Source organism: Tachypleus tridentatus, chromosome 13, assembly GCF_004210375.1.
Source record: "Tachypleus tridentatus isolate NWPU-2018 chromosome 13, ASM421037v1, whole genome shotgun sequence".
In the NCBI taxonomy this organism is placed as follows: domain Eukaryota; kingdom Metazoa; phylum Arthropoda; class Merostomata; order Xiphosura; family Limulidae; genus Tachypleus; species Tachypleus tridentatus.
Genome location: NC_134837.1, coordinates 263945313 through 263973275, shown reverse-complemented (window position 1 = coordinate 263973275; position 27963 = coordinate 263945313). Strand labels below are relative to the sequence as shown.

Below are 27963 nucleotides of genomic sequence, written 5' to 3'. Positions count from 1 at the left end.
CGTATATATTTATTTGCACACAGTAAATTTTTTATTACTAAAACAACCCATACTAATACAGGAATGGCTCAGGTATTGAAACTAAACTAAAACTGTTAGAGAGAAACTTGACTGTTGTTCTTTATTCATCTTGTACATGTGAATGAAACTTACTGTAGGTTTTCTAGTGCTCAGATCCTTTATCCATTTCCATCTTGATAGAATTGTGAATCTTAAGAAATTACTATACATAAATAAAGCACCTGTAAAAGTATCTTGTGTTGTTTATTGAATGGTACCATCAGACGTCTTTGGATAGTATCAGATGGATTTCATTTGTACACTGGATCTTAAACCTTTATTAGAATATCATAATTAAATTATATTTTGAAAAGAAAATTTACATTCATTAAAAGTTTACCTTTAGTCAATATACACATATAAAATTCACAAGAACTTTTAAAACTGAAAATGTGATCCAACCAGTAATGTTATCGTATGCTATCAAATTATTTCTTTATCTTCTATTTTAGTTTTAAATTTATTAACCACTACTTTCTGTGTAGGCAAGAAAAAAATATTAAATTAATACTAACCAATGCTTGTGGAATTTTATAAATTAATCAAGCCATCAGAACTAGGGAACTAAGAATTACATATTTATTTTTGTTAATCTGTAACAAATATTAAAAGTTACTCTGTGCCATACATATATATATGTTTATATATACAGTACTAGGTTTGTAAGTGTTGAATTAAAAAACAAACAAACATGTGTTTCATTTCCTTTGAACATGAAAAGAAAGGTGAATATTTTTCACAGGTATATGCTTTGGTTTCACCATGGTTATTTATAGCATCTAGATAACCAGCTTTAAAATATGTTGATGTTATTATTACCATTTAATGACTAATTATCCAGCATGGTTAAGTGATTAGGGTGCTTGACTTGCAATCTGAGGGTTGTGAGTTTGAATCCCCATCCCACCAAATATGCTCACCCTTTCAGCAATGGATGTGTTACAATGTGACTTCAGTCACACTATTTATTGGTGAAAAAGTAGCCTAAGAGTTGGCAGTGGATGGTGATGACTCGCTGGCCTTCCCTGTAGTTTTCCACTGCTAAATTAGGGATGGCTAGTGGAGATAGCCCTTGTGAAAAACAAACTGTCCAATAACACATTGGTGATAGTTAATCCAGGGTTGATGATAATGGGAAATACAGGGTGTCTCAAAATGCATATACCAAAAGGAAAGTTGAATAATATTTGTATTATTTAAGATAACAACAAAATTCAAAACAAAATGTCTTCTAAATGCTTGTAATTTTATTTTATTTAATTAATAAACTTCTACACATCACTCATTATTAGTTACAATCAATCTAATTTTGTGTTCACATTCTCAGAACACATTTTCTAACACAGTTGTAGGGATGAATACAACAGCATCATGGATACGAAATTTCATTTTCTCAAGATCCATTGGTTTATTGTGGTAGACTTTTGTTTCCAAAGTTAAGCTGGAGGAATGCTTCAAGTGCTATAATTTTAATCAAAAACAGAGTTTAGTTCTGAAATCTGTAATAAAATACATTCGTAAATAATGTAAGTAACAAGAATAATAATTAACTTAGAAAACTTAGAAGTCTTCAGAAATTTATTTTTTTCAGTTTTGTTCTTATCCCAAGTAATTAAAAATCTATTTAACATAATATTTGGTGCATTCATATCAGGATGCCCCGTATATGTGAACTTGACCTAACAGGTGTTATGGCCACATAAACCATATGGTAATATGGAGGTATGGAATACTCTATCTTTCATACTTCTCTTAAAAGGTGATGTGGTTGGTGAGAATCTGTAAACCTTGTTTTTGAACAGTCTTTAAATGACTACCACTTAGATTGTATCACATCCTGCAGTTTGAAGGATAATTTCTTGGTAAGTGCAGAACAAGTTTCTTTTGCTTAGCTTTAGATTGCCTGTACTTTTATAAATAGGATAACTTGGTTAAAACTTGCCTCTTTTTGATATGTGTTATCACTTCTGAACATTTGGTTAATTGTAATCTTTTTAATGTGTGTTATCATTTATAAACATTTGGTTAATTATTATCTTTTTAATGTATGTTATCACTTATAAACAGTTGGTTAATTGTTATCTTTTTAATATGTATTATCACTTATAAACATTTCGTTAATTATTTTTATAATGTGTATTATCACTCATAAACATTTGGTTGATTGTTATCTTTTTAATATGTATTATCCCTTATAAACAGTTGGTTAATTGTTATATTTTTAATGTGTATTATTACTTACAAACATTTGGTTAATTGTTATCTTTTTAATGTGTCTTGTCACTTGTAAATATTTGGTTAATTTTTATCTTTTTGATGTGTCTTGTCACTTATAAACATTTGGTTAAGTGTGTTATCACTAATAACCAACTGTTTAAGTGATAATGCTTAAAATGTGTAGCAAAAGTGAAGAACTTTGAAATTTAAAAATAAACAACCAAACACGTTTCTACCTTTGAATAGAATGGAAAATATTTTTTTCTCTATGTATTAATTATAACATTAAAGGACAACGAGAAAATGTTTGATACATCTGGACTGTTTTATCCACTAAACTGAACTAAAACCTTAAAAAAGATTCAAACTCAAAGCTAGCCATTATCATTCAAATATATTTTAAGCTTTCCCTTAAACTTGCTTAAATTAATTGCACTCATATCTGAAAGTAGTACTTCTCCTCTGATGTCCTTTCCAACTATTCAATATTCGTACTGAAGTAAAGACCTCTTCTATATGTGGCCTGATCAGTGACCTGTGGAATGACATTATAACCTTTTTATATATGTATTTATAATTTATATAGATACAGTCTAAAACCCTATTTTCCTTGCCGTTAGCAACAGCACATTGTTTGGATGGCTTAAAAAAATTAATGATCAATAAGGAAGACACTGAGATTTTTTTCTTCGGTAGAACTTTTAATGTTAAATTAAATTTCAGCTTGTGATACACCACATGTAATACATTGCATTTATTAGAATTAGAAACAAGGTGCAATTTCTTTGCCCAGCTCACCAACTAATCCAAATTTTTTTGTAAAGCAACAGCATCCTTTTCACAGTCAACAACACCCAAAACTTTAATAATGTCAGTAAATTTAAAATATCAATAGATTATTTGTTCATCTATGTCACTAAAGTAAATAAAAAAACAACAACAAATGTGCTAACACTGAGCCTTGACGTTCCCTACTTGTGACATTATTCTGGTTTGAACTAGCTGTATTTATAACAACAATTTGCTTTCCTCTGTCTAGCCAGATTTCTATCTAATGAGCCAACCTATTCCACATAGCTTCTGAGATAACATTTTTCAACAACCATTTTATTTGGCACTTTGTCAAATCCTTTCTGAAAAACAGATACACCATCTTACCCTTACCTACACAAAAAGTAACCTCTTCATATGGTGTTAAAAAGTTATTAAGGCAAGTTATTAAGGTAAGTTATTAAGGTGCTGAGTATTCAACAAAAGTTTTAAGTAGTTTAAGTGACTTTTCAAAGCATCTTTTATCACCACTGACATACGACTAATAGACTCACAACGAATATTTACTGGAACAATTTCTATTACCTCTATTGAAAAGGGTAGTGACATTAGCCAACTTGAAATCTTATATTCAAGAATTTACAAAAATTTAAAGCAAATGGCTCACATGATCATGACTTTATCTCTTTCAAAACTCTTGAAGAAACATTATCTGTATCCAGGAGCTTTATCATTCTTTAAACTTCCAAATGTTTTCTTAACAAGCTTATAATTAATGTGATCATTCTAATTCAGCCTTTGTTTCCATCTAGAAACTGCTTGGTTTGAGAAACACTGATTAAATCTTTATTAATAAAAACTAAAGGATAACGTGTTATGTAATTCTTTTCCTTATAAATACTTTGTCACTGTTTGAAAGATGCCTAAGCCATATAAGCCATTTCTGATACCATTATGTTGCTTTGGGGAAATGATTTGAGACACTTGGTGAATTCTTAGAGATATATATATGCATTTAATATTTTAATTCACCCTTCTTTTCAGATTTTATCTTCAAGCCTCCTAGGCCTGGCATGGCCTGGTGGTTAGGGTGCTCAGTTTGTAATCTGCAGGTTGAAACTTCAAGTCATGTTACTAAACAGATAGACTATTTAGTGGGTCTGGTACCAAATATATCTATGGTTCCCTATTTGAATGTGCTCTCTTTTCATAATTTATTCAGATAATATTGAAATAATTCATGTTTTAAGTCATTAAAATTTAACAATTTTGGTAAGCTGCACCTCATGCTGGGATCTATTGAAGGCATTAAACTGTTTTTACTTCTGTTTAATAGTAACCCTTGAAGTATTTACTTAGAAACTTTTGTAAATATTTCAAAGGAAGATTTAGTTTATTCTATGCCTTACATCAGGACGAGAGAAGTATTAGTTACAAAAAAGTAATATATATGTGCGTGCATGGATGCGTAAGTATGTTTTAACTTGCATGTGTAAATGTATCTTCAGAATTATTATCAGTTGAGTTACAGTTTCTAGATAGGATTCACTTGTATGTATTTTGACCCATTGTTTCTTGAGTTGTGGCCGTTAGGTTGGATTCACTTGTGCACATTATGACCCATTGTTAGTCAAATTGTGATTTTTGGATAGAATTGACTTGTGTGCATTATGACCCATTGTTAATTGAGTTGTGATTGTTGGGTGAGATTCACTTGTGTGCATAATGACCCACTGTCAATCAAGTTGTTATTGTCAGATAGGATTTATTTGTGTGCATAATGATCCATTGTTAGTTGAGTTGTAATCGTTAGCTTAGATTCGTGTACATATTATAAACGTATTTTTCTGTAAACGGAAGAACTATAACTGAACAGGAAATTTACATTGGCTTCATAAACACAAAAATGTATATCTGTTTCTTTATCATTATATTTTAGAGTTGTTATTTCTTACATAATGTAAGGATGATAAGAGCTGTTTCTTTCTTGAATGATACTTAATATACTGATGTATGTTACAAACCAGTTCATATATCATACTGTGTTGATTCACATTACAAGCATGTTCACACGTGATACTGAATGTACAATTTGTAATACAAGTCTGTTCACGCTTGGTATTTAGTGTGCTGATAAAGGATTGAGAGTATTATGTTAAAATGATTTTGAATCTTTAAATCAGCAAATTGTGACAAGCGTGGTTGATATAAAATTGTGGTGGAATGACATGTAATAGAATTTCATTTTGACATTGCATGACACTTTGTAAGTAGTGTGATGCCACCAAAAATAAATAATTTTGGGGAATGGTATAAACGGTAGCTTATCTGCCATTAGTTACTGTGACTATGAAGAGGTAAGTTCGGTTCAGATTCAGTTTATCCAAAAAATAATTATGATACACTCAGTATGAAAGTAAAAGAATGAATCTGTAAAATGCCACTAAGAAAACAGAAGACTTGTATGGTTGATGGAGTGTTGATCGTAAATAGATAAATTAATACATTGATGTTTCATGCAATTTAAACCTATTCCACCATGTCATAATATCTTGTAGTTTTCTTCAACATTAACTAACCTTTACATAGGTCTTGTTATAATTTTTAGCTTTTTGTCACATGTATATGTAATATATGAAAGTAATAGTACTTACTTACTATGTGGTTTTTCAGTCAGTACAGAAAAGGTGTCATAAGGAATTCCCATAAGGGAAAAAGATGGTTTCAAACTGATCTATTTCTTTTTATTTATATTTGTTTGTACTTAAACTGTGAATAGGTGTTGCTCTCAGAAAATGTATATTTTTTGTGTGTGTCATAGAGTCCTATTACTTTTGGACAACCCTGTGTGGTATTCTGATCTGGATTTATGTTATTTTTATAGAAGAGTAAATGCACAAGGTCACATATGAAAGAGAATTTCAAAATTGACTAAAAACTTGAATATTCAAATATTTGACTATTCTGGGTCGGGAAGAAGGAAAATAGTCAACTCTTCAAAGGTGTTATAGTTTTCAGTCATTTTTTTTAAATTCATAGATTTATGTAAAATTCTTTCATATAAATTTACAGGAGAGTTGTGTTGGTGAAGTGTTTAGATAATTTATATGTACACCAGTATAAACAAAAATATTGTTTTTTCAGAACAAATTACTTTTGTACAAATAAGTTTCAGCAGGAACATGTGATGTTGTCCATTTGCTGTATCATTTCATATAAATAAAGACTAAAATAGTTTGCATTAAAAATCAATGTGAAATTAGTTTTTAACCTTGTGATCTTGAAATTGTTATGAAATTTACCTAATGATAAAAATTATCAAGGAAATTAATAGATTAATATTTACAATTATTTCTAGAGTGAAAAGTGTTAATTAGGTGCTGTACAATATCTGTAATGACACAGAAGATGAAAATTGTGTTTTATTTGTTTTCTTTCTTTAAAAAAAAGTTGATAAAGCTTGCAATAAAACTGATTTTACTTGTATCTCTAATGAATGTAATGTGTTTCTGAAATGGTCGTTTAATATGCTTTTATTAAAGGTCCATTAGTTAAAAAATGCTGTAAATTGTTATAAATCTAAAAACACTCTAGTTATTGCTTTATGTCTTTGAGTGATACCAGTTTACTAATTATTGGTCAGCTTCTTATTTGTAACTAATAATATTCTCATGTTAGTGGACAGAAGGAAATGTAACAATGTACACCCAGAGGGGAAGCAAATACTGTGTACAGTTAGCCAGCACACAAAGGAAGGAAATGAATCATTTTTAATCTTTCTAAAAAAGGAAATTTCTACCTCAAACAAGCCTAATTCAGTATTCTCTTTAAAGTAAGTATTTCGATAGTTTTCTTGCGGTAAAGGTTTTTGTTTTACTTCTACACAGTTGTCTTGTTTATATCAGACTCTGAAGACAAACCTTTTTACATAATAACAAATAAACAAGAAATTTGTCAGATTAGTTGATAACGAATAAATCATAGGATGCTGGACAGTAAAATTAGAAAAAGTTAAAAGTTATGACAATAAATATGAAGAACATCAAACTTTAACAAACGTTAACAGGTAACAAAACTACATTGGAGAAATGGAAAGACAATTGGGAACAAGAACACAAGGGCACTACAAGTTTAATGAAAATGTAGATATTAGCCATTGTAAAACATACTATGTAAAGGGAAGCAAAGCACACTGAGACAGGGCTAAAATCATCAAGTCAAACAGTTTTGGCAAATAAAATTAATAAAGGAATTTATTTGTATTACCACAATAGACGTTCGTTAGAAATTAGAAACTTATGGCTACCATTGGTTGAACCCACATTCAGTCGTTCTTCCAATCACAATCAAGAACAAACAACTAATTAAAGTGCATCCACCTTGATAATATATAATACCTGTGGTAGTTTGCACAGGCTGATCTGAAGACAAAAGGCAGAAGACATTCAAAACATTATCCTGTACACTTGAGCTGTGGAAGTTGAGTACATAGTCACTGATATATTCATACAAGTGTTTCTTTAATAGGCATTTACTACCAATTTCACAATCAAATTTATAAATATACTATGTACATTATCCATCAATTATGATGTATGTTGAAAAATTGTTAGGAGTCAAACATCAGGAAGAGAATATATTTATTGTCATGAAAACAATGAACAAATTAGTAATTGAAAATTACTAATAATTATTAATAATTTTCACAGAATAAACAACTATTTTGTTATTTGGCTGTGTTATACTTGAAGATTAAATCAGTGTTTATTTTACTGTAGAGTTCAATATCAGCACAAGTTATTGGGTGGAGTTCCCACCATGAATTATGCATCAAAGGGAGATTGTGTTGTCATAGGCACTCAACAAGGTGATCTCTATCTGACAGACAGAACTTGTAGAAGTCTAAGAATAGTCCATTTAAGAGACAACTGGTATACCTTCTTGTTCTTTATTGCTGTTTATGTGAAAATACTTCATCAAAATACATACAAATTAATAACTTGTTGAAAATTACAATATTGAATTTGTTTGATATTATTATTGTTATCCTTCATGCTAAACGAACGACGTTTTATTGTACAGTGTGAATTAATTAAGGGTTGACGTTATTAAGTAACATTCAATTCCATCTTTAGAGGATCTGACCTTAGAGTTGTGAAACTTACAATTTTTATTTGGAATTTGGATTGAAGTGTTTTCATTAAGCTCATGGTGTTGTTTTCAAATTTTGCAGCTTTTGTTAGTTAACCACAACAAGCATAAGGATCAATAGAAATTAGAAACCTGTGGTTACCATTGGTTGAACCCACATTCAGTCGTTCTTCCAAACAGAATCAAGAACAAACAACTAATTTGACTACACTAACTAAGGTTATTGGGGCAAGTATTAAACCTCACAAATATTACTCACAGGTCTCTACTCAACTGTAGGAGGTCATAAATGGGCAGAATTGTAGGCTATGCCTAATGAAATATATGTAAAAAGAAGGAATATTAAGTTAGACACAAAACATGAATAATTACTTTTTTAAGGAGTAATAATTTCATAATAAATACATGTGATTTTGATTGGGCACAAAAATTCTGAAACAAGCTGCAAAGTTGTGCAGAAACATGGTGATATGTGTGTGTTCTTTTTATCAGGCTCATGGCTTCATGTTTAATACCAGGAGACACCCTAAATATGTTCATTGCTGATGAAAAAGGTGGCATATTATCCTGTGATGACATGTGCAGTAATCCTCAGGTAAAAAGAAATTAAACTGAATTTAACAGAATGTTATATTGTAAGAAATAAATACCTTTTGACATCTGTTCTTTTCACAGAAGACTTGCTATAGAAGTAACGTACTAAAATAATCTTTGAGTGGTATGGTTGCTCAACATCTTTGCCTTACAGATTTGATTTAGTGTTCAACAGGTGATAAGTTTAAACTGAGCTGAAGGTTGACCACTACTTATTATATTTATTTAAATGCAGTAATAAGAAAAGCTGTAAGTAATATCTCAAATCCTTTAAAGTTTTGGACAATTTCTAGATCCATGTTTTTGTATTTTGGTTGATATGACCTTGTAGTAATCACACTGAGCTGTGGGTTGTGAGAACTAAGGTTTGAGCCACAGTATGCCATTAATATTCTGTAGTTATCACATTTAGGTCTGGGTTGTGAGAACTAAGGTTTGAGCCACAGTATGCCATTAATTTTCTGTAGTTATCACACTGAGCTGTTGGTTGTGAGAACTAACGTTTGAGCCACAGTATGCCATTAATCTTCTGTAGTTATCACATTGAGCTGTGGGTTGTGAAGACTGAGGTTTGAGTCACAGTATGCCACTTCTGTAGACATGTTGTAGCCATGACAGTCAGCTGTATGATTTGATTAAAAGTAGCTAAGTAGGTGGGAGGTGATAACAGCTTGTTAACCTTCATCGGATTAGCAGTTTTAATAAGGGATGGCTGTTCCTGAATATTTAAGGTCTGTGACCTTGTTTAACAAGTCTCATGTAAGTTGTTGTTCAGATATAAAACACAAAATACTAAAAAATACTGGCATCTACAGCTGTTCCTTCACCTCATATGACGATAATTTATCAGTGATTTGTTATAACAAGAAATCCACTTGAAGTAAAAATGTATCTCAGGATGGCTGGTATGGGCATTAACACTTTTACTAATGAAGCAGAGAACAACATTTCAACCTTCTTAGGCCATCTTCAGATTGAAACGTTGTTCTCTCTTTTTTTACTGAAAATGTTAGTGCCCATATCAGTTGTCCTGAGATACAATTTATCAATTATTTTGATTCTTCTATTCAGCCATCATGGCCAGGTGCGTTGAGGCATTTGAGTCATAATCTGAGAGTTACAGGTTTGTATACCCGTCACATCAAACATGCTCACCCTTTCAGCTGTGGGAGCATTATAATGTGATGATCAATCCCACTATTTGTTGGTAAAAAAGTAGCCCAAGAGTTGGCAGAGAGTGGTGATGACTAGCTGCTATACCTCTGGTCTTACACTACTAAATTAGGAACGGCTAGCTCAGATAGTCCTCGTGTAGCTTTGCGCAAAATTAAAAAACAAAAAAACAATCAGTTATCATGACAATTTAATAAAATTCAAAATTTTTTTATTTGTTTTTGAAGAAAAGAACTCATATAGAGAAAAAAAATGAACCATTACCCTGTGCATGTATATAACACTTCTTGAAATATAACCATTGCAGACTGAAGATCAAACCTCACTGCTGTATAATATCAATATTCTCTAGATCTGTATGATTCTTTGTGTGTGAATGATGAAGCTTAATAACCATGGTGATACATATAGATGTAACTAAGTACTTTGTGGTTAATCCACAAGTATATAAAATGAATGTATTTGTGTGTGTTTTAATTACATTTCCAATTTAGAAGCAAATCAGGTTTCTCTCCTGTAAAATAAAAACTTGATAAATTAATACACTTTTTTTTCTTTATTAATTTAAGGCCATGAAATTAGAATTTTTAGATTTTTATAGAAAGCAATTATTCAGAATTTTAACTGTTACAGGTTTTCAAAATATTTATTTTAAAAGATATGTATGTTCAGTCAGAGTAAAGTAAAACTATCCAGACATTGGTCAGTTAAATATGTTGTTTCAAAATGAAGGTATAATGATATATAATTAATGTGTTGATTATAAACCAATTTTAAAAGAAATTTCTTCCGCCTTTCAGAATTTTTAGCTAATTTAGGATTTTAGTTGCACATATCTTTAACCTTTATTTCTCTAACTGAAGTAAAAGTCTTTAAGTTTGTTTTATATGTATCATTACCTTTCATGTGGAAACACAACATCCTTCCTAATTGTATTAGTTCTATGTGAAAAGGCTATATAAGATTTACATTTTAACTGCAGTATCTGTTACTTCTGCTTGAAGTAAGCCTTTGTACAAACCGTTGTCACTGATAACTTCAACACAAGACCAAGTTACCGTAGGTGGATGGCCAACAGCACTTTTGACCATTGCTGACGGAGCTGTGTTTGTTGGAGATGTGCAAGGTTTTGTCACAGTAATAAAGGAAGATGGTACTGCAGTTGTTAGGGTACATTATGGTTTTTATTAAATATATTAATTTATCTTTTGATTTTATACTCAAACACCAAGAGATTTCTTTAAATCCTAATTAGACTCGTGTGGCAGAAATGATCTGTTTCAACATCATAAGGAGACATAAACATTGAAAAGAAATTCTGTTTAGTATAGCCTTCGATTCACCGTCCAGCGCTTAAAATATTATGTTAACAAAACGTCGAAGAGATAATTTGTCCAAAAATAAATCAATTTATATAAATTTTTTGTATCACCCAGTCTTCACAAGAGAGGCAAGTGATGTTTGTAGGATCGAAGTAAATGCGAAAAGAAACCGTTTTGGGGAAAAATATTCGAGTTTATTGGAAATAAAAAAAGTATACAGTATATCGTTCGTATAGTTTAGAACTTTAAAGAATGGTAAAGACAGCTACTTTTAAATGTAATGCCAAAGAATTTATATAATAAAACGGTTAAAACCTTTCGTTTATAGATAAGAAAAAATAAAACATTGCCTAAGGCTACAAATACGCAACTTCATTTCGATACATGATATAAACATCTAATACAATAAGAAAGTTGAATCTTTTACTTTCTCCACGAAGTAATAAAAGGATGAAGTAACACGTTACGTCTTTACTTATAAATGGTGAACAAATTTATTCTGTCAATTGCTGAGATGATCTGATCTTCGGGAAATTGTGGATATTTGTTAATAATTGACTGAACCACTTCGAACTTTGATGAAAGCTGCTTATATTGAATTTTCTGATCGGCGCCTTCTGAGAGCTCAAACTTATTTTTTATACCGCAGAGTTGGAGCCAAGGAAAGCTAACAAAATATAAATTTTCTAAGATTGGAGAGTTTACTCCTGCAACAGTGTATACTTTAGTCATGTCTTCTTCAAAGTAAGAAAGATCCCGAGGTTCAAGATCAAAAATAAAATAATCACACCAACCGTCTTTATTACGCCGATTCTTGGGTATATGAATGTCTAAAGTTTTATGAACTCGTATTATTAAATTTCCTTGACGAACAAACTTAAATTTGAGAAATGACATGCTATAAATTGGTGATTCTTCTTCGAAATCTAAGGGGATTGCTTTGAACGTTGGGAAGGCGTTCAAATCCACCAGATGTTTTGTGCCATGTGACGACAAGTTTCGAACAATTGTAGCAATATGATTGTTTGGAAAATCAATTCCAGATGCAGTATGATATACGTCAAACCCCAAAGCTTGAAGCAAATATTTCGCAAAGACATTGAGAATGTAACACGTTCCTCCTTGTTTAGCCATCATGGATTCTTTAATTTCAGTCCATGTTGGTATGTGACGATGATCCGGTTCCAGTGAAAGCAAAGATATATTTTGAAAAGGAATTACTTGGTGGATCGTCTGTATAACATGATCTAGGAAAGCACTGCGATCTGTTACCAATTTTCTCTTAGCCTCTGGTATCTCAAGAACTTTAGATACAAAATACAAAGCTTCTTCTTTGGTCAACCTGGATTCCATCGCCAACAAATCTCTTCTATTTATTCGAATAATCGACCTTAAAAACATAGAATAATTTAATTTTACTTTTAATAAAATCAGTGAAGCATAAAATACAAAGTAAAATTAGTATAAGTTAACCTACTGAAAGAAGGAACTACTACAGTCCATGCCATTTCTTTCGTAATCCGATGGTCGCAGGTTCAAATCCCCGTCACACAAATACGCTCGCCCTTTCAGCCATAGGGACATTATAAAGTCACGGTCCATCCCACTATTCGTTGGTAAAAATTGTAGCCCAAGAGTTGGCGGTGGGTGGTAATGATTAACTGCCTTCTCTCTACTTTTACTCTGCTAAATTAAGGAAGGCTAGCACAGATAGCCCTCGAGTAGCTATGCGCGAAATTCAAAACAAACCAAAACTTTATTAATTCATCTTGAATAAATAAACAAGTAATCCTGCTTAAGGCTAATTTGAATATCTAATCTCGAAAGATTAAGTCATTTGTCTCTTTTTTAGTCATATTTATAAAGCTGAGGAAATTTGGCATGCGTTGTCTTAAATTTGCACATTAATTTTGAAACAAGTTATTAAAAAATACGAACACACAAGAGTCTGACCTTTCATTAATGTGTGTTCGCTGTAGTATTATTCTGGTAACCACCTATGAGAGTTTTCAAACTAACAAATATTATTTTTGCATTGATTTTTTTATTGTGTGCTATTGATATTGATATTGTGCTATCTGTGCTAGCCGTCCCTAATTTAGCAGTGTAAGACTAAAGGGAAACCAGCTAGTCATTACCACCCACCGCCAACTCTTAGGCTACTCTTTTGCCAACGAATAGTGAGACTGACCGTAACTTGATAATGACCCCAAGGCTGAAAGAACGAGCATGTTTGGTGTGACGAGCATTCGAACCCGCGATCGTTGGATCACGAGTCGAGTGCCTTAACTACCTGGACATGCTGGGCCGAAAAATGAAAGTTCTGTTGAAAATTGCACAAACACAAGCGTCAGTCTAACGTTTAGGATTTAGTAAACAGATGAGTTACAAAGATTGTAACGAAACTCGTGTTCTGGATAAAACTAACCTAATGTGACAAATATATACACTGCTGGCCACAATCTTAAGGCCAATGAACATAAAGACAAAATATGCATTTTGCGTTGTTAGACTACCACTTATTTGAGTAGAGCTTCGAAAGATGAAAATAAGAAAAGGGAAAATAAAAATAAAAACTTTTTTTAGCGTTTAACAGGGAAAATGCGAACACTATGAATTTAGCTTTATAAATTCCCTTTATATATCGGGAACTATAATATTTTCAGTGCTTATGGCCTATAAATGTATTAATCCGGTCATGATGTTTATGTATGTATATATAATTAATTCACTTTCATCACTCCGCTATCGCGCACATAGTCTCATAGCTGTGCTATACCCACTGCGATTATCGAAATCCAATTTTCTGTGTTATAAGCCCTCAGACCAGCCACCGTAATTTTGTCAATACCATTGATTTCGTAGAAGGTTACTAGCCAGATTGAATGATTTTTAAGACGTGAACATTTAATAAACGTAGTTAAAAATTTGAATGGTTTCAACAACTTTGCAATCTTTGTGGTTTTCCACATGTGATGCATTTGCCACAACTCTCCATCACAAATTACTCCTTTTATGGTCCCCGGTACCTAATCCTCCGTCTTGGGCACTCAATTCCTTCAGCCAAGATCGGTCCCACGATTGCTCATTTATGTTTATCCTTCTATTCGATAACTTAGTCGAGCGATCTCTTCCATCTATACCACTCCTTTCGAGTCTTTTAAACTCCTCCCTATTGGCCAGCTCAATTGTAGTTTGCACGATTACCGCAACTGCAGCTTTTCTCACCAGCACTTTTTCTCTTGACTTCCTCCATTCTTCATCAGCCTTGGTCACTGGTTCTACCTTTCGCCGTTCATGTCATTTATCTTCACACCTGGCTTTTATTCAGTCTTTCATGAAGAGGTCAGTTTTCTGTCAGTGAGTTGCTCTCCTTTAGGCTCATTTCCTGCATCCTTTTTTAATGTATCAGCACAAGTGGAAGGTGTTTCACATTTGGTCGGAGACTCCGATTCCCCACTGTCTGAACTACTGTGTCTGAATTTCTCACATGGCTTTTCAACCAAAAGTCTTTACAGTCTCTTTGATCTAAGGTTATCGAGCTGCCTTATCCTATACCCTTTGTTTTTCGCTACACCATCGACTTTTTGCTTCCCCCTGTCCTTATTATGTTGATTCGTCCCTCTCATGACCTATTCTTCCACACTTCATGGTTTTCCATTCCCTTACATTTGATCCTACTTCGTTGTGCTTCATGTTTCACCATTACTTAAAAATATTTTCTTCACGTCTTAGCCTGTGGGCATTAAAGAATTGAGTTATTCACCATTGATTAGTCACCACACCTACCTTTTTATGTGGATAATTTCTTCCTCCCAAATATCTCAGTGGGTAAGTCCTCGTGTTTGCTGTTTCTCATCTCTACTCTTATCCTGATCCAGATATACTTTATGTCTTATTGCTGTATGAATTCTTTCCATGGTACACATTTCCGCCTCTTTATCCCTTGGCAGTCTTCCCCTTTTCATGATCTATTACTTTTCATCCTCATCATTTGGGTTAAACATTTAATTCAATTGTCTGTTCCTCGCTTTCTTCCCACTGGAATTTGTTCAAAATGTCTTCTCATCAGATTCAACACCTTAACTTGCTATATGAATTCTTTGGAGGGATACCCTCCTGTAGTGAGTGGAGCCTGACCAGATATTCCTCTAATCAGAAATCCGTACTGTACAGCCACGTTGATTCATTTTAACTTCTGTGGCTTTGCAATGATCATTCTTGAGAGAGATATTCCAGAAGATTGCTTCCAGTTGATAAACCTCGCGATGTAATCACTTCATAAATTTTCCGATTCTACGCACATTTCATTAATGCGAAAGAGTATACATGATCAGAAATAATGCAGCCTCCCTTATCAGATCTTTGGATCTAGCTCTCTTATTTTCAGGGGTATCTTTCGGATGATTTTAAGTGATATTTTCATTTCCTTGTACTGATCCCTCCACATAAATAAAGTGAGATTCCAGATAATCTTATGAGAGGAAGGAAGTATCGTATCGGAAGTTATAATTTTTCTTTACATAAAATACATTTTCAATAGGTACTTCCCCCTTTCACACTTCTCACCCTTCCTCTCCATATTCCTCCCGTGCTTACGTCTTCTATCAGACTTTGAAGTGATGGTTCGATTGACGTTTATAGAGAAAGTCACATGAGTATTTCACACTTCTAATAATGGAGAATTGATATGCATGAGAGAAATGTTGGAATAATTTGATTCCAATAGAAAGAAACAAAAGACGTGTGTCATGCCTGAAGAAACATTCTGCATACAGAGGGCAGAACTGGACGAGAATTGCTAAACTTGTTGTTGTTGTTTTAAATTAAGCACAAAGCTACACAATGGGCTATCTATGCTCTGCCCACCACGGATATCGAAACCCGGTTTTTAGCGTTGAAAGTCCGCAGACATACCGCTGAGCCACTGGGGGCTGCTAAACTTGTTAGCAGAGGTAAGCTCCTATCGCAAATACATTTTCAGCATACAAAAATTATAAGACTTATTCAGTATTTTTATTTCTACTGCAAACCAAGGTTTTATCTGGCATCTTTACTTGTAAATGGAAAGATATTACAATTCAAGTTATTTAAATCGATTCCTTTAATTTGAATAATAACAACAACAGAAAAAAGAGCGTTATTTTCTTAATCTTTCAACCCCATCCATTCAAATTTATCACAAACCCACTCACCTAATATGGTAACCATTCACTTCGTTATATTTCGATCTATTTAAATCTGTATTCGGTGGAGTATATCGCAATTCAGGATCTGATTAAATGTCAGGTAACAAGTTTATGAATGTTATTTATTGTTGTTAAATGATCTTACGAGATTACTTTGAATGTCATTATATTCTGAATTACGTATTAAACAAATGGAAAATCAGAGGATGAATAAAAGCCTTGAGGAAATGCCTACATATGATTCTTACGTTAAATGTTCGCGTAAACATAAATTATGGACTTGTAAATTCCCCGTATTTGAAAGTTTTTGTTATGAGTTACAGTAGTTTATACACGTTGCATGAAAATGGGGTGAGGTATAAAAACAGACGCTGGTGTTTCTACGACCTCGGATTGGTGAAAATGAAAATCCGAACAGGAAATTACGACACTAATGCTGGTAATGACAAGCTTAACATGACAAGTAAACTAAATAACTAAGCATACTTGTTATATCTATGCTGCCGTAACATACTTTTACAAACGTTATTTCAAACCAAAACATGATATTGATATTTATGAACGTGGACTTAAACAGTCAAGTCAGAGGCCTCAACTAGGCTTTACAACTGAGGATTAGGGGTAGAGGGAGCAACTAGTCTTGAGTATCCTCCGATAAATAGTACTCTTAATCGAATAACGAGATTAAGTTGGACAATTGTAACGTTCTCAACAGCTGAAAATGCTGAGTGTGTTGAGCAGCAAGTCCTAGCTCAAACACTTGAATGACAAGAGCACTTGATGAACTATGTGTCATCTCTCATGAAATAAATGTTTCTGCTATTGAATTTTATTATTTAGTTAGGGGGTTTACCTCGAGAAATAAAGATGCTTAGTCAACTACGGTCATGCACAATACACATAACGTCGTTTCAGCGTTAGACTTATTGTTGTTAAATATATAACCTGTATACGTGATTAAGACTTCTAATAGTGAATTAGAAAACAAATGGTTAGAATGAAAAGTAAATGGCCTGGTAGTTAAATCACTCAACACGTAATCTGAGAGTCGCGGGTTTGAATCCCCATCACACCAAACATGCTTGCCCTTTCTGTCCTTGAGGTGTTATAATGTGACGATCATTCACACTATTCGTTAGTAAAAGAGTAGTCCATTAGTTGGCCTTCCTTCTATTATTACAATACTAAATTAGGAACTAGCGCAGATACCCGTTGTGTAGTTTTGCCCGAAATTCAAACCAAACTTTTACAAGGATCTTAAATAATTTTACTAAAAATGCACATTCACCATATAAATGGCACACGTTATAGAAAATAAAAATATAATTATCAATGTATCACTTAACGAAAAACTCATATCCCCAAAACGAAGAGAAAATAAGACTATCCTGACAATATACTGACACAGAGATTGGGCTATCTGCCCAAAACGGGTATCAAAATGTTTAAGCATTCAAACTTACTGTTGAGTCACTGTTTGTGTATAAGAAGGGAGCAGTTTCGAATAATATAAAATAAATATGTTATACACATAATATTATAGTGTTACTTCTTACCCCTAATAAGTGCTGGAAAGGATAAGGATTAAGTTGCTTACAAATAAAGTATTTAAGATAATTAAATTTGGTTGTGACGAATTACCTGAAAGAACGTGAATTCTGTTTTCGTCATCAGAATTGTGGATTTTTACAAACGAAACTACAGCGTCAAACTTAACACGTGTCACATAGTAGGCTGACACGAAAGAATTCTATCTCTTGTCATTAACCATAAACCTATAAAAAATAGGTTAGTAGCATTAGTATTACCTATTATTAAAACATCTATTTTCATTTAGCCTAGTTGTGTTAAGGAATATTCAATCATAATAAAAACTAACCGATTATCCGTGGCCCAGTGCTCACTTGGGGTACCAGCAGTTGGTAGGGATGACAGTGTATGGTGGCTACGAGTTTTGTAGCCTTGTAGAGCAATCTATATTGAATTACCCTAAAAAAACATGCCAATTACTCCGTAAACATCAAATCTGCGTGTGACCTCTTCAACTTCATTTGCTCCACTAACTTGCACCAAATTCAGCTTCTCATTTTTTTCTGTACATTCGAATGTACAAAAACCGCTGTGTTACTTGGGGGCGTTCTATTATTAACAACAAGCACTACTGAGATACATATAAGTACTGGAGAAAAAAGGGTTTTGCAGGCAAAGTTAAAACTGCTGTTAAATGTACAGTATTGTACACTTACCTCGACCTGTAATTTACACCCAGAAATTTCTTTGTCCAAAAGAAGAGCTATGTAGTAAATGACGAGTTTCATTCACTCCGATTTTTTTAGTGATTATCAAATTTGTGTCAAGGGTCTTAATATAACGTAATGACTGAAAACTCTCTTTATTTTTGAGAGAGGACGACTAAAAAGATGTCACAAGAGTTGTTGACGTGTTATATTGATAAAGTTCCTACGTGATATACCAGTGAAGTGCAAGTGAGGTCAAGCCCTTCTCTGCCTTCTCTTATGCTCGAAAAATACCGTTATTTCTCAGTCATAATTTTTTTCCATAACTACTAAAAAATTAAAGGCAAACAGGGACTCGTACATCTTACAGTAAAAACGCAATTTGTGATGTGCTATTAAGTGTTAATGCGCAAGAATTCACCGATTAGTTTCAGATTTTCGAAGTGTTTATAAGGTCAACTGAATAGTAATAATAGAATGTTACTTGCTTTTCAGAATCCAGAAATCTCCTTCCTGTTAAACATGCCGGACTTCTAATTAAGCAGTCGAAGGCTCGAGCTGTTGTGTGTGGCAGAGAGTTACAACCCTAACATTTAATTTTATTCTTCGGTTGAAAGTAGACGTTCGTATGTCACGTACTGCTGACTGGTTGTTTCCTTCCCTTGAATATTGTGAAATTAGGGACACCTTTGCCTGAATCTTGGAGCTTCAAAGATGCCCATTTAGCCCACATATTGCGCGAGGTATATTGTTTAGACTGAAAACAGCAAACTTAATACGAGCTTTTTTGTTTTAGGTTTTGAGCCTGTTTTTCATAACTGAAAATTACATCGCTCGGAAAAGTCGAATGCAATGAAGAGTTGTCTTTGGAATAGCAAAAGAAAAATCATTTTGTCGTCAGGTTCCTTTCATTCTTGTGAATTACTCATTACCATTTCTGATAACTGATGCGAGTTTTGACTCCAACACAATTTTGTACCGTGTAGAGCTGGTTAAATAACCCTTGAAAAACGGAAGTAGTTGTGTATTTCCCTGCCTGGTTTCTAAAGACGCTAAGTTTTTGTGATGATGAGTTAATGAGACATTGAACATCAAGACATTTCCATAGTTGAGTATGCAACTGTTTCTTTAACAGTTCGAATCTCTAGAGAATTGCTCGTTACGAACACTTAGACAAAGAATAACATGGACTGGTAATTAAGGAGAGTCATTAATAACCTCTGTGAAGTTTGTTACGTATTATAATTCATATTGCACTATCCTCTCTCCCAATATACTATGTTATTTATTAAGATTTCAAATAGCCTGAACTGTAATTTCGAATTATATTGTTTTTCAATTTCGCGCAAAGCTGCTCCAGGGCTATCTGCGCTAGCCGTCCCTAATTTAGCAATGTAAGACTAGAGTGAAGGCAGCTAGTCATCACCACCCACCGAAAACTCTTGGGATACTCTTTTACCAACGAATAGTGGGATTGACCAAATATGCTCGCCCTTTCAGCCGTTGAAGAGCTAAAATCTACAGTCAATCCTCAAATTCGTTGGTAAAAGAGTTGCCCAAAATTTGATGGTGAGTGGTGATAATTACCTGTTTCCTCTTTAGTCCTTCACTGTTAAATTAGAGAAGGCTAGCGCAGATAGCCTTCAGGTAGCTTGCGTGAAATTAAATAAACAAAGAAGACAAACGTTTACAAGTTTTTAATAAACAAGATATTTTCTTCTGTTGTTCCATGAATCAAGAAACTGAATCATTAACATCATTAGCAAGAACATTAGAAAACATGTTATCTCTAACTTGTTTACCTGACCAATGTGATGGATTTAACAAGTTCTAGTCACTAGCACGAACGTAAGACTATATGTTGTTTTTAATTGTTTTTGTTTGTAATTAAGCACAAATCTACACAATGGGCTGTTTGTGCTCTGCCAACCACGGGTGCCACTTAGGAGCAAAACTTAGTAGAAAAGCTTGCTGTGATTACTGAATGTAGTTGAACTGTAAGAAAAATAGTAATTGCATAAGTTTCTTTCAAAGGTCTATAAACGTGAACAAAGTTTAATTTGAAAGAGCAACTTTGTTTGGACAAGTAATATTTGTTAAACTGCCATCATCTGTGGTTATCTTTGTCTGTTATCAAGATTATTTCATTTTTCAATAAGTTATTACCTGAGAAAAGGCCTAATATGTTTGTTTTAGGGAAAAGCTACGTACCAACCTATTTGCTTTCTGTCCACCTCAGGGAATTGAACCCAAGATTTTAGCGTCATAAGTCCATAAAATTACCACTGATAGACCTGAGGTGGAAATGACAAAAGTAAACACTTCCTGAAACGTATTTCAACACGGGTAACATTTCATTCTCTGACTGGAAAATCGTATTATAAATTAAAAATTAATCACAAATATTTGGCTCACAAAATAATTTTTTAAATTATTTTTATTACAATGAAAAGAACCATTACTGGAGGCGTTTTGGAAGAAAAACTTTTATTAGACATGACTCATTGAAATAATGGAATTCCACCTTAATAATATTAATGGGAATGTGTATATATAGATCATCCCCAATGTTTTGTTTAGAGAAACAATATAATTAATAAAAAAAGACAATACTTCACTTTCTTATTGATGACGTCATAGCTCCTCCTTGTTTGGGTTCAATTTTCACTTTACCCTTTTGAAAATAACACTTCAATAGAGAATAAATACTAAATTCGGTAGATAATTGTAAGTAATATTAACACATGTGCCACTTGTTATTTTCAAAGAGCAAAACTGTACCTAAGCTATCCCACAGTTTAGGGATTTATACACAACTAATAGTCCAATGTGGCTTTGCTTTGAAACAAACACACAAACACCTTAGCTTATCTACATTTTAAAGACCGAGGGGAATCGAACACAAGATTTTAATATTGTATGTCCTCCACTTTACTGTAGACCAACCGAGGGACAAGAGTGTTTATGTCTCACAAAAATATAAAATATTCAAACAAATTAATTTTAAACACAAACTTAACGAGTTTCCTATCTTTCTGTTTGCAAAATACTCAATGTTTTCATAAAAAACGTAAATACTGCTTAACGAGGATTCAAATCAATCGAAGTTTTGCCTTAATTTTTTTTATACATAAATAGCATAGTTCTAGTAACACAATAACACAAGTACACAACAACGTTTCGACCTTCTTAGGTCATCTTTATGACCCATACTAATACCAGCCGTCTTGAGATACATAGTAACACCTGTTGAATAACATGATAACCGCATTCAGTGTTATGTGGCCAGGTGCTTAAGGCACTCAACTCGTAATCTGAGGATCGGGGGTTCGAATACCCCTCCTGCCAAACATGCTGGCCCTTTCAGCTGTTGGAGCGTAATAATGTGACGGTCAATCCCACTATTCGTTGGTAAAAGAGTAGCCCAAGAGTTGGCAGTGGGTGTTGATAACTAGCTCCCTTCCCTCTAGTCTCACACTGCTAAATTAGGAACGACAAGCTTTGCACGAAATTCAAGACAAATAATACTATACAAAATTGTTACCAAAATGTAGATCTTAACGAAACCAGATTTCAGTAATATGAGCTTTGTGGCGGGGATGGGGGTTCTCCTCCTGGGACAACACCTTAGTCTTTTATCCCCGAATGTTCACCTAGACGTCTGAAACATCTCTTAAGAAACAACGTCCAGGTGTTGTCCCACACTCATTAAATATAATGGAACCCAAATCCTTACAGATCAATTAAAGCCGTTTACAACTAACACAAAAATCAAACTGTTCACCTTTCGGCTTAATTACAAAGTTTGAAACTGAGTGAAGACACTAATATTATTTCACCATAACGTACGAACACTCACCAATTCCAATATTAAGTGAGTTTAGTATCAAGCAAAATGGCGACGATCATTCTTTAGAAGTTTCTCTTTTTCGGAGTGCCCCGGCATGGCCAGGTGGGTTAAGGCGTTTAACTCGTAATCTGAGTGTCACAGATTCGAATCCCCGTCGCACCAAACATGTTCGCTCTATCAGCCGTGGGGGCGTATAATGTGATAGTCAATCTCACTATTCGTTGGTAAAGAAGAAGTTGACTGTGGGTGGTGATGACTAGCTGCCTTCCCTCTAGTCTTCGCTGCTAAATTAGAGATGGCTGGCGCAGATAGCTCTCGTGTAGCTTTGTGAAAAATTCAAAACAAACAAACAAACTTTTTTTGCGGATAGGGAGTCACCTAGGGTTGCTGGATTTAGCTATTCCCCGTATCAACTTTAAACTATAATCTAAATCAGGTTCAATTTAATAATTTACAACATTTTGACGATTCTAACCTACATTTCTTGGGTAAAGAGTGCGTGACTTAGTGTCAACCCGTTTAATAATGTTAGTTTTAAGTAATTTACGACACATTGACATTCATCACATATTTTGATATCACTAATCTACCAATTTAGTGTGCCTTTATATTAATTTCTTGTCATATTTTTCTCCTGGTTGGGCACCAACATTGAGTTATTTGCTGTGTCCACCGTGAGTGTCTATTTTAGCGCAGTACAAAAAACATGGATTCAATAAATATTTATATAGTTTGATCTAGAACATAATAAATGTTCACTTGTAAATTTGTGCTTGAACATTGTATAACTATAAATTTTAACTTGTGACTTTCATTGTTCTCATCAAGGTCGAATCTTTTGTTTACTGGTGAATATAATTAGGAAGGAAATTTCATTTAAAATGTATTTCATTTTCTTAACAGCTCTAAACTACTTGTATAATCGCTGTAATTTAAAGTAAAAGTTTCCAGTTCAGTAATTTTCTAACACATTATTTGAATATATAGCATAGCATTTTACTGATCCACTGGTTTAGCTGTTGTTAAGCGTATATATACATATACACACACACAACAGGCTATCTTTGCTCTGCCTACCAGGGGTATCGAAATCCAATTTTTAGCGTCGAAATTTAAGCCGACAAACAAATAAACTTAGCGCAGCTTTGTTTTAGAAGTTTCACTTTGTTAATTCGTTTATGTAAGAAAACAATGTCAAAGAAATTTGTGACTGGTCAACTGTAAACAAACACCCGTCATAGTGTAAAGTGTTTGTTTCTTTGGAGCTACGCTATGAAATTAAGTTGTCATCACTTTACCAAATAAGCAATAAATCAAAAAAGCCATAAAGAGCGCGCTCGATAATTTTGCAATTATTGTGATATAAAACGTGCTCGATCAATTTTTGTGGTCTCCCATGGAGTACTGTTTATAAGTCTTGTCACCTACCAGTTTGACCTTATACAGGGTGTTCGGAAAGTGCAGATTTGAAAGCAGCGATAACAACATTCACTCACTCTATTTCAAGCCAGCAACTGATAGCGGTGTTTAGAAACAAAATAAGAATGATCCAGTCCTGTACTGACGCCAACGGGAGTCACTTTCAACATTTTTTATAACTGTCATTCACATTTACTTCCTGTATTCTATATTGAATCATGTCTGTTAATAAATATATAAGTGCACAATGACTTTCCGAACACCCTGTATAAAATGAAAGTGTTGGATTACAGGTCAGGGTCGTGTTTTTTTAATTCTCGAGAACATATGTATATACACAGCAAGCAAGTAACACAGTGCACGATCAAAATGCAAAACGCGAGTTCAATATTATTGCAACAACCATGGAAGATAACACATACAGTTACGTGAAAAAATTAGGACACCTTATGAAAGCCTGTGTCTTTTTGAAACAATTTTGGATAAATGGATATTTCATCTATATTGTAACAATATTGAGAGGTTAAAGTAATACTAAACAATTAAAACTGAAGAAAAGACTTTTCAAGATCTTCTGTAAAATGTAATTCTATAAAAATTCGTATTTTAACTGAGGAAAAAAGTTAAGACACCCCCACATTTATACCCACTTAAAATGGCTCAACTCACATACAGGTGTATCACACCAGATGCACGTGATTAGAAGATTGTTACTCAGCATATTGAATGAGGCTTGCCCTATTTAAACCTCAGACATTTAGTTTGGTATGCTCCTAACTGTTGAAGTGAGAGTGAGCACCATGGTGAGAGCAAAAAAGCTGTCTGAAGCCTTCAGAAAGAAAATTGTAGCTGCTTATAAGTCTGGTAAGGGATTTAAAAAGATCCCAAAATATTTCGAAAATAAGTCATTTAACTGTCCGTCAACAAGTGGAGGGCTTTCATAATAACTACCAACATACCCAAGTCTGATCTTCCAAGCAAGTTCACGCTGAGAGCAGATCGCAAGATGCTAAAAGAGGTCTCCAAAAACCCTAAAATGTCATCATGGGACCTACAAGAGGCTCTGGCTACTGTTTATGTGAAAGTGCATGCCTCTACACTCAGAAAGAGACTGCACAAGTGTAACTTGTATGGAAAGTGCGCAAGGAGGAAACCTTTGCTCACCAAGAGAAACATCAACTCCGGACTTAAGTTTGCCAGAGAGAATGTAGACAAAGACCAGGACTTCTGGAATAATGTTCTTTGGACAGATGAGTCCAAAATTGAATTATTTGGACACCAGAATAGAGGGCATGTTTGGCGTGAACCAAATACAGCATTCCAGGAATAGAACCTCATACCGACTGTGAAGCATGGAGGTGGAAGTGTCATGGTTTTGGGCTGCTTTGCTGCAGCAGGAATTGGACAGCTCACAATCATAGAATCCACCATGAATTCTACTGTGTATCAGAGGGTGCTTGAGGAACATGTGAGTCCATCTGTACGAAAATTAAAGCTCAAGCAGAACTGAACCCTGCAATACGACAATGACCCAAGACATACCAGTAAATCCACCATGGACTGGCTGAAAACTAAGAAATGGAGAGTCCTGAAATGGACGAGTCAAAGCCCATATCTTAATCCCATTGAGATGCTGTGGGGTGACTTGAAACGGGCTTACATGCAAGAAACCCCTCAAACATCTCACAGCTGAAAGAATTCTGCATTGAGGAGTGGGGCAAACTTTCTTCATACCGATGATAGAAACTGGTAGATGGCTACAAGAAGCGTCTCACTGCAGTTATTTCAACCAAAGGGGGTAACACTAGCTATTAGGTGGTAGGGTGTCCTAACGTTTTCCTCAGTTAGAATATGCATTTTTGTAGAATTACATTTATAGAAGATCTTTAAAAGTCTTTTCTTCAATTTTAATTGTTTAGTTATATTCCTATAATCTCTCAGTATTGTCGAAATTGAGATTAAATATCTATATATCCAAAAATGTTACAAAAATACACAGGCTTTCATAGGGTGTCCTAACTTTTTCACATGACTGTAAGTGTAGAATGATAACCTTAAAATGATTAAGGTTATCAATGGCTCTACTCTGTTTTTCGTTGTTTTTTTTAAAGATTTACACATGAAGTTTGCCAAAAGCAGTCTCACTTGTCTAACATTCTAAACTTCTTGTAGATTAAGTAAAGAATAGGAAACTCAAGCTCTGACTGTAACATTTTAGTGAATTAAATGTATCATAAGTAAGCATACTGCTGTGCCAGTAAGAAAGATTTAATACGATATTATCAGAAATGTCACTATATATATGTATATATATATATATATAGACAGACAGCAGAAGTTTGGTATCAAATACACTTTTGTGAAATCCTTAAATTATTGTGTATGTCATATTCAGGCAATTTCATTTGTAATTTCCTTGCATTGCAATGTTCTCAGTCATTTGGTTTGGAATGGTCTGACAGTTGACATTTAGATTCCCAATCTGCGGATCATAGGTGTGAATCCTTCCATCAAACGTGTTCGCCATTTCAGCCGTGGGAGCATTATAATATGAAGTTAATCTCGCATTTTCGTTGATTAAGGAGCAGCTGAAAAGGAGGAAGTGGAAGATGTCGTCGACCATCTGTCTTCCTTCTTGTTTATCGCTTAGAAATTGAATTTGTTTGTTTGTTAGGAATTAAGCACAAATCAACACAATGATGTATCTGCGCTCTACCCACCACAGGAATCAAAATCCGGTTTCTAGCGATGTTAGCCCGCAGACAAACTGCTGTGGCACTGGGAGGTCGAAATTAGGGACGGCGAGCGCAAGTAGCCCTCAAGTTGCTTTTCTCGAAATTAAACAAACAAATTTCAGTCGCTTCGTAATGAAAACAAAGAACTCAGATGAGGTGATTAGAAAACAGATAGTTAAATGGCGGTAAGTTTAACGTTTTCACTGACCTGAACATTAAATTCTTCAAACCCAACCCTCTGACTACTCAAAACCTTTTTTGCACCTTTAACTTTCTGATAATTACTGTTAACCTACCACGTTAAGGCCTGCGAAACGAAAAAGAAGTTTTGTTTTGTTTTTAATTTTGCCCAAAGCTAAACGGTGTCAATCTGCGCTTCTTTTTAAATTTGGCGCAAAACTACACGGGGCTATCTGCGCTAGCCGTCCCTAATTTTGCAGTGTAAGACGAGAGGGAAGGCAGCTAGTCATCACCACCCTCACCCGACTACTGGACTACTCTTTTACCAACGAATAGTGGCATTGACTGTCACATTATAACGCCCCCACGGCTGAAAGGGCGAGCATGTTTGAAGCGACAGGGATTCGAACCCGTGACCCTCAGATTATGAGTCGAACACCGTAACCCACTTGGTGATGCTTGACCGTGGAAAAAGTTTTAATTATTGTAGTTTTATCCTCTTATTCTCTTTATTTTTTTTAGTTTACAAAATAGCATAATATAATATAATATCACTTTGTTCTTACGCTTTTATCAAAATCATATCTAGCCAGTTAAATCGGTTGTTAAAAGTTGAGTTTTGAAATATTAAGTTTTCATTGTTTATTTCGCTTATTCAAATTGGTTTAATTATTCGCGGTAAGTTTACGGACTTACAACTCTAAAATTAGGAGTTTGATCCCTCTCGGTGGACTCTGCAGGTAGCCTAATATGGCTTTGCTATAAGGAAAATACTCTCACTCGACATAAATATATCACTTTATTAGCTGAACCGTGTGTCTCATTGAATTACCACTATATTAAAATATTGCGAATACGTTTAAATTATAAGCAATGTTCGAGAAAGTCGTTCTTTTGTTTACCGTATATCTTATAGATTTAATGGTCTTGTTACAGACCAATGTAATACGTTCGTCCGTTTTATACATAATGCTTTATTATAAATAATAAATGTTTAAAAAATTGATTTTATATTATCTCAGATTCAATAATAAGACTCACCAATTTCGATCTTATAAGGAAAAC

General features: G+C 33.9%; 2 protein-coding genes across 6 annotated transcripts; one reads left to right on the top strand and one right to left on the bottom strand.

Annotated features, from left to right (window-relative positions):
• Nucleotides 1-1285: 1285 nt before the first annotated feature.
• Nucleotides 1286-27963, bottom strand: LOC143239727 (uncharacterized). 5 transcript variants are annotated; one of them, XM_076481152.1, is made up of 3 exons: nt 18357-18711; nt 18119-18252; nt 1286-1521 (listed from the first exon to the last, which is right to left on the bottom strand). In XM_076481152.1, the coding sequence occupies exons 2-3, from the start codon at nt 18146-18148 to the stop codon at nt 1384-1386; spliced, it is 168 nt and encodes a 55-aa protein (XP_076337267.1). In that variant the 5' UTR covers nt 18149-18252; nt 18357-18711; the 3' UTR covers nt 1286-1383. The 5 variants fall into 5 exon arrangements, with proteins under 5 accessions (XP_076337267.1, XP_076337263.1, XP_076337266.1 ...); XM_076481148.1 differs by lacking the exon at nt 1286-1521 and adding an exon at nt 11549-12678 and having other exon boundaries at nt 18357-18614; XM_076481151.1 differs by lacking the exons at nt 1286-1521; nt 18119-18252; nt 18357-18711 and adding exons at nt 11549-12678; nt 27940-27963.
• LOC143239730 (uncharacterized) lies at nt 2992-11436 on the top strand. The gene is made up of 5 exons (XM_076481155.1): nt 2992-3500; nt 6727-6880; nt 7827-7979; nt 8692-8794; nt 10975-11436. The coding sequence occupies exons 3-5, from the start codon at nt 7867-7869 to the stop codon at nt 11155-11157; spliced, it is 399 nt and encodes a 132-aa protein (XP_076337270.1). The 5' UTR covers nt 2992-3500; nt 6727-6880; nt 7827-7866; the 3' UTR covers nt 11158-11436.

Excerpts from the sequence above, each read along its gene's own strand:
- LOC143239730 (XM_076481155.1), top strand. The coding sequence starts at position 7,867 with ATGAATTATGCATCAAAGGGAGATTGTGTTGTCATAGGCACTCAACAA. Across the intron at positions 7,980-8,691 it reads GTCCATTTAAGAGACAACTG|GCTCATGGCTTCATGTTTAA; the intron begins GTATACCTTCTT and ends TCTTTTTATCAG. Across the intron at positions 8,795-10,974 it reads ACATGTGCAGTAATCCTCAG|CCTTTGTACAAACCGTTGTC; the intron begins GTAAAAAGAAAT and ends GCTTGAAGTAAG.
- LOC143239727 (XM_076481151.1), bottom strand. The coding sequence starts at position 12,641 with ATGGAATCCAGGTTGACCAAAGAAGAAGCTTTGTATTTTGTATCTAAA.